Raw genomic sequence first — 13834 nt, 5'->3', positions numbered from 1 at the left:
ATATCTTAAAATTCTAAAGTCTATACAGCTCCATAAAAAATTACCAAAAAGAAGGGAAGGAGGAAATATCTTACAGTTTTGAAGGCATTACCAAATGGTGGTGCTTTATGCTTATATCATGTGCTAAAACAAGAATTCATTTCTTCATGAATAAAATTTTGCTGACTTTCAGTTCATTATTTTATTCTTCTTTCCCTGTAGAAGTAGTAACGGTCTAATTATGTTGTTAGACTTACTAGAAGTTGAATGAGGAGAAAATCTTGAAGCCTATTGGACACGTTTTACTTCTGTTCTCTCTCCCGGAATCAGGTAAATAAAATAACATTACAGGGTAACAAAATTCAAATTTTTACTGTAGCTTGTATGTTGTATGTCATTTTCCAGGAAATTTCTACTTTTGTAGCACGAATGAGCCCACAGTTCATACAAAAAGAAAAGCAGCCATTGGTCTAAGTTCCAACTCTTAACTAATTTCACTGCTCTGTTTCAAAATACAATGTCAATATCTTCTACCAATCAATCAATGAAAAGTATACAGATTTGATCTTACCATTTTTCCCCCGCTGGTCAACATTTTGGCTCTGAAGTTTAGAATGTTGAAAATTTCTGAAAGGGTAACGTAATTCCTTATGAATAAGTCCAGTTTCTGCTATGAAAACAAAAACAAACAGTCATAAGCTCTGTTTTATGTCAATGAATTGGTTGGGATTTGGAGCTGACTAAACCACTCCTAAATTTGGATTGTAATTAGATATATAAACTTTCAATAGTAACAATTATGTCCTAGACTTCTGGAAACCGTAAAAATTGAACTTACATATGATATAAATTAAATTCTCAAACTATCTAATTAATGTAAATAATGTAATTTATACGATTATGATTTAATTTAAAAGATTTAAGGGTATAATTATAACAAATCCCTACTTTTACCATTTGCCTGAAAAGATATGCAGAGACGACTCTTTTTGTATTGGTTTTGTAAGTTGATATTAAATTAACATTAAAGCAGCCAGAAGCTTTGAAATGCTGACCATGGAAAATGCCAGAATGGGAAATCTTTATTTTTTTTTTCCTTTTGAAGACTTAGGTTCAATTCAAAATCCATGCATGCTTACTGTTGTTTTAGTGCTTGAATTATTCCAAATATCTCTAGATTTTATACTTTTTGTTCAAAATATCATCAAATTTATTATTAAGTAATATCTTTTTGTATATATTTTTTCCTTTGAGTACATTTACTTTTTAATTTATTTGTATTTTACCGTTTATCATTTATGCTTTAGTTTAATAAATATGCAAAACACAATTGTTTTAAATCGTTTCTTTTGAAACTAAAAGAATTCAAATACATAGTGGATGAGAATTTTTTTACATTTATTTTTAAAATTTTAGAGATAGCTTTTATTATTTTTAAAATAAAAAAAGGTAATTTAAAAAGTTTTTTAGTATTGTTTAAACCAAAATATAACGTTTGAAGACAATTTTTTAATAATTTAGCAATTTTGGTTGAACATAGAGTTGGAGATTGGGGCCTCATATTTTATTATAGTGTTACTTTGACTAAAAAGTATGCATCATCGACTTGTTTGAAATGGCTCTATTTTCAATATCATTGACCACTTTAGCTTCACGAACTCTTTCTTTTCAAAATATTCTAACTTTACCATAAGATTAAAAGAAATTTGTCTAATAATCTTACCTTATATTATATTATACTTTATAAGATCTGTCTTTATTCTTATTAATCACAGCCACTCCAATCATACACTTATAGATTTTCTCCTATTAACAGAATATAAAAATCATTCCAACGTATTAAATTACAATATTTTCTCCTACACGATGTTTATCCATATTACTATTGATTTAAAAGCTTAAACCGATAGTTAAAGATAAGTTTAATTATATATTATCTAACGTTTTTTCTTTTAATTTAAAATCACCAATATTTAGTTCGATCGTAACTATGTGATAATAAAAAAGATTGAGTTAATTTAATACAAGCCACTTTCAGTATTTTTAAATGGGAGCATAATGAAGACAAAAAAAAATTAAATATGTGAATTCCTCGTGGGTAATGTGGATGTTTAAAAATTATATATATGTTTAAAGAGTAGTGCAGTCTTTAAAGGGGTAATTAATCTAATCTAATGATATTTTCAGTATACCTAATAAGGTATGGAATCTTATATTAAATAATAGCTCATTATGTCATTTATCTTCCCAAAAAATATTTTGTTGTGTCATGATGCATATATTTTAATAGAAAAATAACATGTTTTTCAGTATAGTTTTTATCCTCACTTATATTTACATTTCAAAATTATTTTCATTTAGTATATTTGAATTTTGAATTTTGATTTAATTTAGTTTTCAAATTTCAATATTTACATTTTCAATCTTAACTTTTTACTAAATATTTATTTTCCATCTTCACTGTGGTGTTAATGTATGTTAATAAATTTAAGGGAATTATGATTAACTAAAAGTTCATTTTTTTTCATCACTTTTGAAATTAAATTTAGAACTTTACTTCACGGTTACTTTAAATTAATTAATAAATATTGGGATTGATGTTTGTAAGTGAGTATTTAATAAAAAAATTAAGGTTAAAAAGGTAATATATTGCATTTCGGAGATCAAATTAAACAAAACTCAAATCTTAATACATTTCAATACTTAGAACTAAATTGAAACCAAAATCAAAACGGGAGTACTAAATAAAAACTAGATTCAAAATCTAAAAACGAAAAAGATATTTTCTCCCATATTCTATATGATTTGTATTCCAAAATAGTTTAATTACAATAGTTACTAAAATAAATTACTAGTTAATTTTTTTTTAAATGACAAAATACACAAACTATTTTTACACTTTGTAATAAAATCAAGTTTATGAATTTTTTTTCTTCTCATTTTTCTTACCCTAAAGTGTAAACGGTTTGTATTTTTTCTATTATTATTGAAAAGGTTCATTTAATAAATAATATTAATTTTTTTACTATTTATGATTCTACTTATTTATTTTAAAAATATTATTGAAATAAACATTTTCTAATATAGCAAAATGAACCGAGCTAATTTCAGACTCTAATAGATACTCATAAATATCTACCGATGTCTTTAATATATATATATATATAGTTGAGATATTTGTATATGGATTTAAAACATTTGTAGAATGAGAGGTCCTTACCATGAAGGAAATCATATTTCCACTTAACGTTTTGATGTATATAAAGATAAGAACTTGATGGTTGACGACGACCATAGTGAGAGTCTATTTAAAATTTTGCCATTTTAGAAACAAAAAATGCATGAACTTAAGAAGAGAAGGAAAATTTGTTTATGTCATCTAAGTGTGTAAAGTTATTTTCATCACAGCTATCCAAATTTAATGCTACAAAAGGTGATGTCCTCTTTTTTATCTTCTTATAATTCAATTGATTTGAATTTATTACATAATATTTTTCTAGTATACGTGGATGTAGTTTACCCCTACATTTATAATTATCATTTTATTACTAGAGACGATATACGTTTAGGGTTTAAGAGTGTGATTTAAACCATAGCTATAAAAACTACACAAACCTTATAATATATAGTATTGGAAATATGTTTCAACAGATAATCACGTCTTTTGCTTCTTTAAATTTTTTAAATTTATATCAACCTTTTTGAATAGTCCTATTTTTTCTTCACGTCGATAAGGTGCTAATAGATCCACTACTTTAATTCATGTCAAAAATAGATAATTTTGTATCTAATTATATAAAAATATGGGTGAATCTATGAATAGGAGATGTCGTACGAGTATCTACAGGACCCAAATTATCAATAGACCCTCTCCAAAGCACGTTAAAAATTCGACCGAGAGTCACTTTGCTCGCTAGAACACTTAGAGAAACTCTCATGTCAATCACTTCCATTCCTATCATTAGACTATTATGTAACACTCATAGCATGCTACAACTTTAACTCGATTATTTTCTAACAATTGATGGACTTTACAAGTCACGTTAATTCCTCGACCAACAATATTTTGACCTTTAACTATCAAAGTGTTGTAAACATTAGACATTTTGTTTGAGGAAAAGCTACACATCTATTATCTAACCAATGATTTGAATAATACATCGCAATTTATTTTTTTTTCAAGCGTAGTGACTTTAATACTAGAACTCGTAGGATTTATTCTCGAAATAAAACTAACAATTTTAATTTACATGAATGACTAGAGAACAAAACATGATTTTAGTCTATAAACTAGATTATAGAAGCATATTGCATTGATCTAAAAATTAAAATTTAAACAAACACCTAAGAATGCTATAATTAAGATGAAAATTATTCTTCAAATAATTAACCACATAGAAAAAAAAAAGATCACGTATGTGGTGAAATGAGATATGAGTCATGCATGACGACAAGACAATTTATGTAAAACTAATTTAACATTTAATCATTGATTAATTATATTTTACACAATTAATCAAATGTGATAATCTCTCATAATATGAACGGATCAACACATCTACATTTCAAACAAATTGAAAAAGTTGGATAAAAGTTGTATTGGAATTATTCTTCCAAAGAAAAGGTAATTAGTGCTAATTAAATTTAATTAAGCAACAAAAGATTAGAGAAGTTTATAATATATATATATATATATATATATATATATATACACACACATATTTGGAATGAACTAAAGCAACCTTCAAACTGAAGTATGAAAAGAAAAAAAAAAATATTTCTTGAAAATTTCCAAGGCAAAAATACTATAATTGATTTAATTATTTAGATAGTCATAGAAAGTTAAAAGATTTCAAAGAAAGTGGTTGAAATAAATTATCACAACGCTTTAGCTTTTGGAAAAAACCAAAGAGTCTTTCTATTTGGCACAAAATTGACTTGTGGAAAAAGGATTTGCCCTTTTTTTTTCCTTTCTTTCTTTCTTTCTCTTTTTGTTTCCCTAATGAAATCTCTCTATTCTTTTAATGTAATTTTTGAAAATATGACCTAAATATAGTTTAGTTTGAAAAGTGGTGAAAAAAAAATAGGGACCCTAATATCATACAAATAGAATAGTTTGAAAAGTAAATGACACAGATAAAATGTTTTCTTTTTATTTTTCTATTTTAATAATCGCGTTAAGTTTAGAAAACCAAATTTTAAGAGTGGTAGATTTCTATCGCTAATACACCTTTATATTATCGGTGATCTATCACTGATAGATTATATAAATCTAGCTATTAAAAATAGAAGTCATATCGTTAATAGGCTTTGATATATATATATTTGCAATTGTTTTTTAAAATGTTTCTATACACATAATTATAATCCTTAACCTAAAAAGATTATACAAATATAGAGGGAAAGATATTACTTCGTATGATTGTTTCGTTTAATAATGGTTGATTGTTATGTAATATTCAAAGGTAAAATTGTCAAAAATAGTAAATGTGACAAAATATTTACAACATATAGATACAATTTTATATTTTATTAATAATAAATACTGATAAACAGTAATAAAAGTTTCGGTTTCTATAGAATTCAAATTTTTTGCTATAAATTGTAAATATTTTAATTTATTTTTCTATTTTTATATATATATATATATGTTCGTAACACCAAAAAAGAAAAAAAAAAAGAAGATTATATAGGTTTGGTGTTTTGCTCATTTTATATATGAGTTTAGCATTATTATATATAAAAAGAATTATTATATTTCTTTACAATTTTTCTGACCAACAAAATTGATCAATTAATTAAATAATTCCATTGCTTTTGCTTGGTTGAATTATGAATTATTATATGAAGAATCAAAGACAAAAGGTTTTCGAATTTCGAAGTTTCTCACATCGAACAGTGTTCCCTTTGAAAATCATAATCTCATTGACACTCAGTCAATGTTATATATTTCTTTATAATCTTTTTCCCATTTCCACTCTTCCATTATTGCCAATGTCACATATTAATATAATATGGTTTTCATTAACTTAACAGATCATTTTCCTACCTAAGTTTTAACCATACATGTAAATTAACATTCAAATGTGATGATTTTTTCCCATCAATCTTAAGCCATAATTACATCTATCTACAATTAGTTTGTGGATATATATATATATATATAGATAGATATATAGATACATAGTTACTTTAATTAATAAACATTAACCTAACTATTTGACCAACCTAGAAGGGAATTTGTTACATTTTGAATGAGAAAAGATACCTATGTGAATAGCCGCACTAGGTAAGAGTCTAGTTACTACTTTTCTCTTAAGTCAATCTTTTTTTGGTGAGAGTAATTACAAATTTAATTTTGTTGTAGAGGGGTGTGTAACAGATCTTTAAAGATCGTAAATTTGAATTTACTCGTCATTAAATTTTTAGAAATATTTAATTTTCTTGAATTATAAGAACCATTTAATAAAAAAAACATTTAATTAATACATTCTAAACTTTTAAGGGTTATTTGCGTTTATGACTTGAGAGCGGAGTGAAATGTGTTATTATAGTCCACTCCAAGTCCTTAGACCTAACTAATATTTGTTCTCACTTCTATTTTTCTTCTTTTTCATACCCCTTTCTCACTAAGCTCTAAATATTTACCAAGTAAAAGTAGAAGGCTAAGCCAAGCCAAAAAGCCATTATAAAGAAAGTAACGTCGACAAAAGCTGAGATAATAGTCTACACCTGAAAGGTAAACTACACTAAACCCTAGGTTATTATAAATCATTCATTGCTCTAAACAATTTCTTAATTTTATAATTTTTTTATATGTATATTTATCTACTAAATTTCTTGATATATTTGACAAGTGTGAGCACAAAAATAAATTTTAAGAAAAAATAATTGAATTCTTAATTAAATGCTAGAAGAAAAAAAAAAGCAAAAAATTGAAAATAATATAATTTCAAAATTAAAACTTGATTTGATTTTTGAAAGTGTGAATAGAAATATATAGATAGGAAGAAGAAAAAAACTTAATTAGTATGAATAAACTTATTTCTGAATAAATAATTTCGAACTAGTTTCATTTATACACTTAATTAAAAAAAATTAAAATTATATCACGAATTTACTAAACATAAAGTTTAAGAAAATACAAATTAATATACAAAAAAATTTACACCCTATTATTGATTGTTATTATTATTAGAAAAGTGAAGAGTCTAATCAATTTGTGTTTAATAAATTGGTTAATTAAGAAAAACAGCCCACTAATGAGTTTTAAAAATCTTAAGGTTAAAGCAAAGTATACTAAAAGTATTATTGAGAAAGAAGAATTAATGGAACCGAGTGAGCTTTTCTTTCTATGCCTTAGTGCATGGACGCGTGTTTTCTTTTCGTTTGAAATTTCATTCATGCATTACAATTAAATAATCATGAAATCAATACACCTTTTTGAAATGTCTCTTTCTTATTTGGTATCTTTTCTCTATAAATACTCCACCTTCCTCATACTACAACTCACTATTTTCTCATTCCCATAAATATATATATGATCATCCAACAAATTATAAACATCATCAGCTATTATAATTATATATCTGATCTGTTGCTGGATTGATTATCAGTACTCTCTGTTCTTTTTATGCAAATACCGAAGTGTTTCTTCTTCATCAAATATGAAGTTTGGCAAACAGTTTACTGCTCAAATGGTTCCAGAATGGCAACAAGCTTACATGGATTATGATTTTCTCAAATCCCTCTTGAAGCAAATTGACACTTTCAACAAAACCCATGCTAGAAACCAGCCCTCCAGTCATTCCGGCCAGCTCCGGCGAACCCTCACTCTCTATAGGGCTTTTAGTGGGTTAACGCTCCGTCACAGCCATAGCCATGGTCACGCTCATGGCCATGGTCATGCCCATAACAGCCACCCAGCAAGCCCTGCAGGTTCGTTATTGCTGATTTATATATCTTCATTCGTCAGCAATTATTATTCTATGTTCGAATTTGTGGGATGTTATTTCTTTTCCAATTAATAATTAATATATATTTGTTCGATTATGAATGGTTTTTAACGGTTGCTGAATTAAGTTTTGGCTCTGATTCTATATGTAAGAATTGTCATAACTGTGTGATGCATATGTGTGCAGGTTCACCTCAGGATGGGGTGGAGGAGCAGGCGATATTGGTGAATGCGGTGAACCGGGACGGAACGAAGAAGTATCGGACGACGTTTTTGATGGCGGACGAGGAAGGAGGAGAGTATGAGTTGGTGTATTTCAGGTCATTGGATAGGGAGTTCAATAAAGTGGACAAGTTCTACAAGGCAAAAGTAGAGGAAGTTGTGAAGGAGGCAAGTGTTTTGAATAAGCAAATGAATGCTTTGATTGCTTTCAGAATAAAAGTGGAGAATCCAGAAGGTGTTTGGGATTTCTCCGGTGACCGGCGGGCGGAGGAGATTACAAGGCTGGCCACTGATATTGCTGTTTCAACTGCTGCTTTATCATCTTCTACTCCTTCTGGGGTCAGAGCTAGCAGTAAGTCTTTTAATTAAATTAATTAAGCTAATTAATTAATAATTAGGTTCATGGGTTGAGGAGTGCTTTTAATTACAATCATCAAAATTAAGCATTTTCTAACTCAACTAATCATGTCAGGGTTTATAGATACTTTGGGTATATATACAATGTCTCAGCTCATTTTTGTTTTATATACTGAAGTATGTGTGAATCGAAATGACATATTTTGTAAAGTGCTTTTGAACCAGGATTTGAATTTACGTATTTTGGTTAATTTGTATAGGAAGAGTTCATATAGCGATGGATTCCATAGAAGAAGGGTCGAGCCACAATGAGCGTAGTAGTCATAAACCGAACAATGAATCATCAAAAGACGAGGATGAAGATGAAAATGAAGATGAAAAGAAGAAATCAAAGGGCGGTGAAGATAATAGTGAAGGGAAATCAAGAAAAATGATGGCTAATAGACCACCTCCACTTGAACTTCTTGATCGTGTAACAATGAACACAACTACAGAAACCCCAAGATCCACCATTAAAGGCCTTCTCAATTTCCCAAAAAATTCTGAACTTCAATTCAATAAAGAAAATCTCAACAAAATTGAGAATCAACTCAAAAAGGCCTTTGTTGTGTTTTACCACAAACTCAGACTACTCAAGAGCTTCAGGTATATATATTTCAATTGAATAACTTTTGTCTTGTTTAATTTATTTGATACAATTCTTTAGCCATGGTTTTAACAACCAAACAAAAAAAGTTTTTTTTTTTTTTTGTTTTTGGAATTTAGTTTATAGAATTCAAATCTTTTACTTAACCAAGAGAAAATAGTCCAATTTGACTGAGAAAGTCCTATAAACACATACTTTGTACTAATATATCTCTTTCACAAACAAATAAACTAAAAAATAGCTTTTTTTTTTTTGGAATTTAGTTTAGAATTAAAATCTTTTCCACTTGAAAAAAGCTAAAATTTCAAAAACTAGAAATAAAAAAACAAAATCGTTTGATTTTCTCCTATTAATAGTATAGAATCATCTAAACTTTCATTTTGATGAAACAGCTTCTTGAATACTTTGGCATTTTCAAAGATAATGAAGAAATATGATAAGGTAAATATTCAAGTACTTGAATTATTCTTTATTATATCCAAGAAATGAAGCTTTGAAAATAGCATAAATATATATAATTCTAATTTTTGGATCATATTATTTGACAATAATGGGTGCAGATTACATCAAGAGATGCTGGAAAGTCATATATGAAGATGGTGGATAGCTCTTATCTTGGAAGCTCTGACGAGGTTTCTTGACTTTTCAAAATCCTTTAGCTACCAATTAATTATTTTTAGTTTATCAAACAGTCCTTTCTTATACTCTTTGTTTGTTTATTTATTTCCATAGCAAATCCCATTTTCAAGAAATTAAGACTCAAAATTCTCAACATTTCCACCTACTGCATTATATATATATATTTACAATTTACCATATGATTCTTAAAATTACAACCTCACGTTTTTAAAATGATTTTAAATACCCTATTTGGTCTTTTTCTTTTTTTCTTTTTGTCTTATTACTTTATCTTTATGTTACCATTGCATTATGTGAATATGAAATAGTCCAATTTTACAGAAAGGCAAAAGGCAGAGTCCGTACAAACATGGTTATCAGTTATCACATGCACATGTCTGAATAATTTTGTCTTTGTGTTACTGTTTGACAGAAAGGTGAAAAATAGAGTCTAATGTACAAACACGACTATCACATGTTTGAATAATTTTGCTGACATGAACGTAGTTCAATTTAGTAAAGACATTGGTAACTTTTTTTGTATGATGTGTTGTGTTCTATTAAACATGTATTTGAATATTATGTCCAGTTTTGTTGATGACATTATTGGCATTAAATCAGGTTTCTAAGTTAATGGAGAGGGTGGAAGCTGCGTTTATCAAACATTTTTGCAATGCTAATCGCACTAAAGGAATGAACATCTTGAGACCTAAAGCAAAGAAAGAAAGACATAGAACTACATTTTCAGTTGGTAAATAACTATCACGAATTGCTTTCATTTCCAACTTCTTCCATCAGAGAATTCCCTTCATTGATGTTCAAATTTTTGGTTGGCTCGAACAAATATTTCAGGTTTCTTTGCTGGCTGTGCTATAGCTCTTGTCGTCGCCCTCATTTTTATTACACGAGCGCGACATATAATAAACAAAGAAGGCAGCACTCAGTATATGGAAACCATGTTTCCGCTTTACAGGTAACTTAAAAGACCAGTTTTTCGTTTCTTGTTATACATTGGAAAAATAATTCGGCTCTTAAAATGGAAAGAAAGGAGGGGCGTGAACAATAACTGAAAAAGATTAGTATTTTAATTCAGTCCTCTGTTTGTTTAATGCAGCTTGTTCGGATTTGTTGTCTTGCACTTACTAATGTATGCAGCAAACATATACTTTTGGAGGCGATACCAAGTGAATTATTCCTTCATATTTGGTTTCAAACAAGGCACTGAATTGGCCTATCGAGAGGTTCTTCTTCCCAGTTTTGCTTTGGCAACTCTTGCTTTAGCTTGTGTTCTTTCTAATCTTGACATGGAGATGGACTCTGTTACCCAGTCATATCAAGCAGTGACTGAACTTCTGCCTTTGGTTTTGCTCCTTGTAAGATTGATCTCACAAAAAACTCTCATTTTCCCATAAAGCCATTAACTTGTGGCTAAAATTTTTCTATATTTCCTTGCTTGCAGGTTGTGATTGTAGTCTTCTTATGTCCACTCAACATCTTATATCGCTCTAGTCGCTTCTTCTGTATAAGAACTTTGTACCACTGTATATGTGCTCCTCTCTACACGGTATGCAAAACAAGATAGATTTATACCTTCGACCTATAGGGAAGTTATTGAACTATCCTCTAATTTTGGATACTTTCTTCTTCGACAGGTTATCTTTCCCGATTTCTTCTTAGCAGATCAGTTAACCAGCCAGGTTAGTTACATAAAGGGTTTTTTCTTCTATATGCCGCATGCTTCTTCAGTTCAAGAATTTACCTGTAACTTGGATCCTCAAACAATTATTTCAAATCGGTTCAGGTGCAAGCACTTCGTAGCTTGGAATTCTACATTTGCTATTACGGTTGGGGAGACTATAAGCATAGACAGAATACTTGTGGAACTAACACTGTGTTCAACACTTTCAGCTTTATCATAGCTGTTATTCCATATTCGTCACGTCTCCTTCAGGTTTGAATCTTCCTATCACCCACCTTTTGAGTTCTATTCAAAATGGTAAAAAGTTATTTCACTAAAGCAAACTTTTGTTGGGTTCTCATTCATGCAGTGTCTCAGGAGATTGTATGAGGAGAAAGACGCAATGCAGGGATATAATGGAATCAAGTACTTCTTGACAATTGTAGCTGTGTGCTTAAGGACAGCTTACAGTCTGAACAGAGGAGTAATAGCCTGGAAAGTGCTAGCCGCAATTTTCTCGGCCCTTGCTGCCATTATATGCACGTATTGGGACATCGCCATTGACTGGGGCCTTCTGCAGCGCCACTCGAAGAACCGATGGTTGAGAGACAAGCTACTTGTTGGTCACAATAGTGTATACTATGTTGCAATGGTTAGTTTCTCATAAGGATATTCACTGCAAAAGGCAAGTTAGATCACCATATTATAGTAATCTGAACAAAGTTCGTGTTAATCAAATGCAGGTCTTGAATGTGTTACTGAGGTTTGCTTGGCTGCAAACTGTGTTGGATTTTCAATTCTCCTTCCTGCATACCCAAGGTTTGATTACAATAGTGGCCAGCCTCGAGATCATTCGTCGTGGCATATGGAATTTCTTCAGGTATAACTTTGAAAGTTCAGTTCTTTAGGGGTTTTTCCTCAATCTGCCTGCAAGTCTTTCTAAAATCTTAAATGGTTTATTGACTTATCTACTTACCCTTTTGGTTTAGGTTGGAGAATGAGCATCTGAACAATGTTGGGAAGTATCGTGCATTCAAATCTGTACCGCTACCTTTCAACTATGATGAAGATGATGACAAAGATGATTAAAAAAATTTCATATAGTATTCTTTCAACACATACAGTTTACTTGTCAATAAATGTTAACAATTTTTTTACCGTATATATTCAATAACACACCATTGCAATATCTTTGGCCCTCTCACGATTCCTTTATCAAGCTGTCTATACTACTACAAGGGAGAACTCTGGTAGACAGTCCTATTCATTCTAGAAAGAATATGGAAAAGATTCAAACACAAATTGCAGTAATTATATAAAAGAAAGGAAGTTGGAATAAAGAGATGCTACTAGCACTTTTGCCCGTACCAAGGCTGAAGAGTGATCGGTCTTTACATTAGTAGAGGCTATGTTCTCTGGGACTCAACAATACTATGTTTATGCACACATGAGAACCCTAAAGAGTAAAATGAACATCAGCATGGATGAATGCTGTAAAGGCGTTACTTTCTGAACTTTGAGCCTAAAGGAACCACCACACTTTGAAGAACTCTTCCCAATGTTCTCTTGCTTGGTTTGATTCGGCTCGTTGAGGCTTCTTCTTGGTGTCATCTTTCCAAGTCCTTTGATGTAGTCTCAATTCAAGATATTTATGGTTGTTCGAATGTTCCTAGAACATCATTAAGCTTTGGCTTTCGATTATTAGCTTTGCCCTGCCGATAAGTTATTTAATATTTTTCTTTGTATGTTGCACTTTTGTATCTTTTTGTAATCTCTCTTAGCATCCTTGAGGTTCGGTATATTTACATTATAATGAAAAGTTTTGAATCCTTTTCGAAAGGAAGAAAAAACATGTGGGTTTTGTGCTCCGCAGCTAAAATGATAACCAACTCACACAAGCACAAACATGCATGCTACAACCAACTCGAAGTGTTCAATTGAGTAGCTAAAGAACCTCATCTCACCATTCATCTCAAAATATCCTTAAACGTAGCATAAGATGGACCTAAAGTGTATAGCACCTAGCTTTAGTTTACATCTGAAAAGAAAAACCATTAGTTTGCAATGCATCAAAGCAAACTCCTAATGTAGCACACTTCCGTGTATTTATAGGGTGAGTGAATCGAACTTTTGAGACAATAACACAGGCTTAATATGAACCATCTGATTAATATCAACATGTACATCTCAGGAATTTGTACACAAAAGTTTGAAAAAGAACCATACACTTGACTGATCCATCTCACTCAAATGGCTCCTCTTGCTGACCGTGTACCAGTGTAGATATTTCTGACCGTCATCTTGTAAATGTCAAGTGGGTGGCATTCATGCAATAAACAGTACTGGTTCTATACTAATTGAACATAATTCTTCTTGATAT

At 29.9% G+C, this 13834-nt stretch overlaps 1 protein-coding gene across 2 annotated transcripts; it reads left to right on the top strand.

Annotated features, from left to right (window-relative positions):
- The first annotated feature begins 7485 nt into the window (after positions 1-7485).
- LOC101215812 (phosphate transporter PHO1 homolog 3) lies at positions 7486-13297 on the top strand. Of its 2 annotated transcripts, XM_011657391.2 has the most exons (14): positions 7486-7917; positions 8121-8507; positions 8773-9157; positions 9551-9599; positions 9719-9790; positions 10398-10527; positions 10629-10749; positions 10891-11149; positions 11236-11340; positions 11429-11473; positions 11578-11727; positions 11825-12106; positions 12198-12334; positions 12444-13297. In XM_011657391.2, the coding sequence occupies exons 1-14, from the start codon at positions 7647-7649 to the stop codon at positions 12541-12543; spliced, it is 2493 nt and encodes an 830-aa protein (XP_011655693.1). In that variant the 5' UTR covers positions 7486-7646; the 3' UTR covers positions 12544-13297. The 2 variants fall into 2 exon arrangements, with proteins under 2 accessions (XP_011655693.1, XP_031741724.1); XM_031885864.1 differs by lacking the exon at positions 7486-7917 and having other exon boundaries at positions 8379-8494.
- Positions 13298-13834: the final 537 nt, after the last annotated feature.

Source organism: Cucumis sativus, chromosome 5, assembly GCF_000004075.3.
Source record: "Cucumis sativus cultivar 9930 chromosome 5, Cucumber_9930_V3, whole genome shotgun sequence".
Taxonomy (NCBI): Eukaryota; Viridiplantae; Streptophyta; class Magnoliopsida; order Cucurbitales; family Cucurbitaceae; genus Cucumis; species Cucumis sativus.
This window is presented reverse-complemented; position numbering and strand designations above follow the sequence as displayed.

Excerpts from the sequence above, each read along its gene's own strand:
- LOC101215812 (XM_011657391.2), top strand. The coding sequence starts at position 7,647 with ATGAAGTTTGGCAAACAGTTTACTGCTCAAATGGTTCCAGAATGGCAA. Across the intron at positions 11,474-11,577 it reads CAGATCAGTTAACCAGCCAG|GTGCAAGCACTTCGTAGCTT; the intron begins GTTAGTTACATA and ends AAATCGGTTCAG. Across the intron at positions 12,107-12,197 it reads GTGTATACTATGTTGCAATG|GTCTTGAATGTGTTACTGAG; the intron begins GTTAGTTTCTCA and ends AATCAAATGCAG.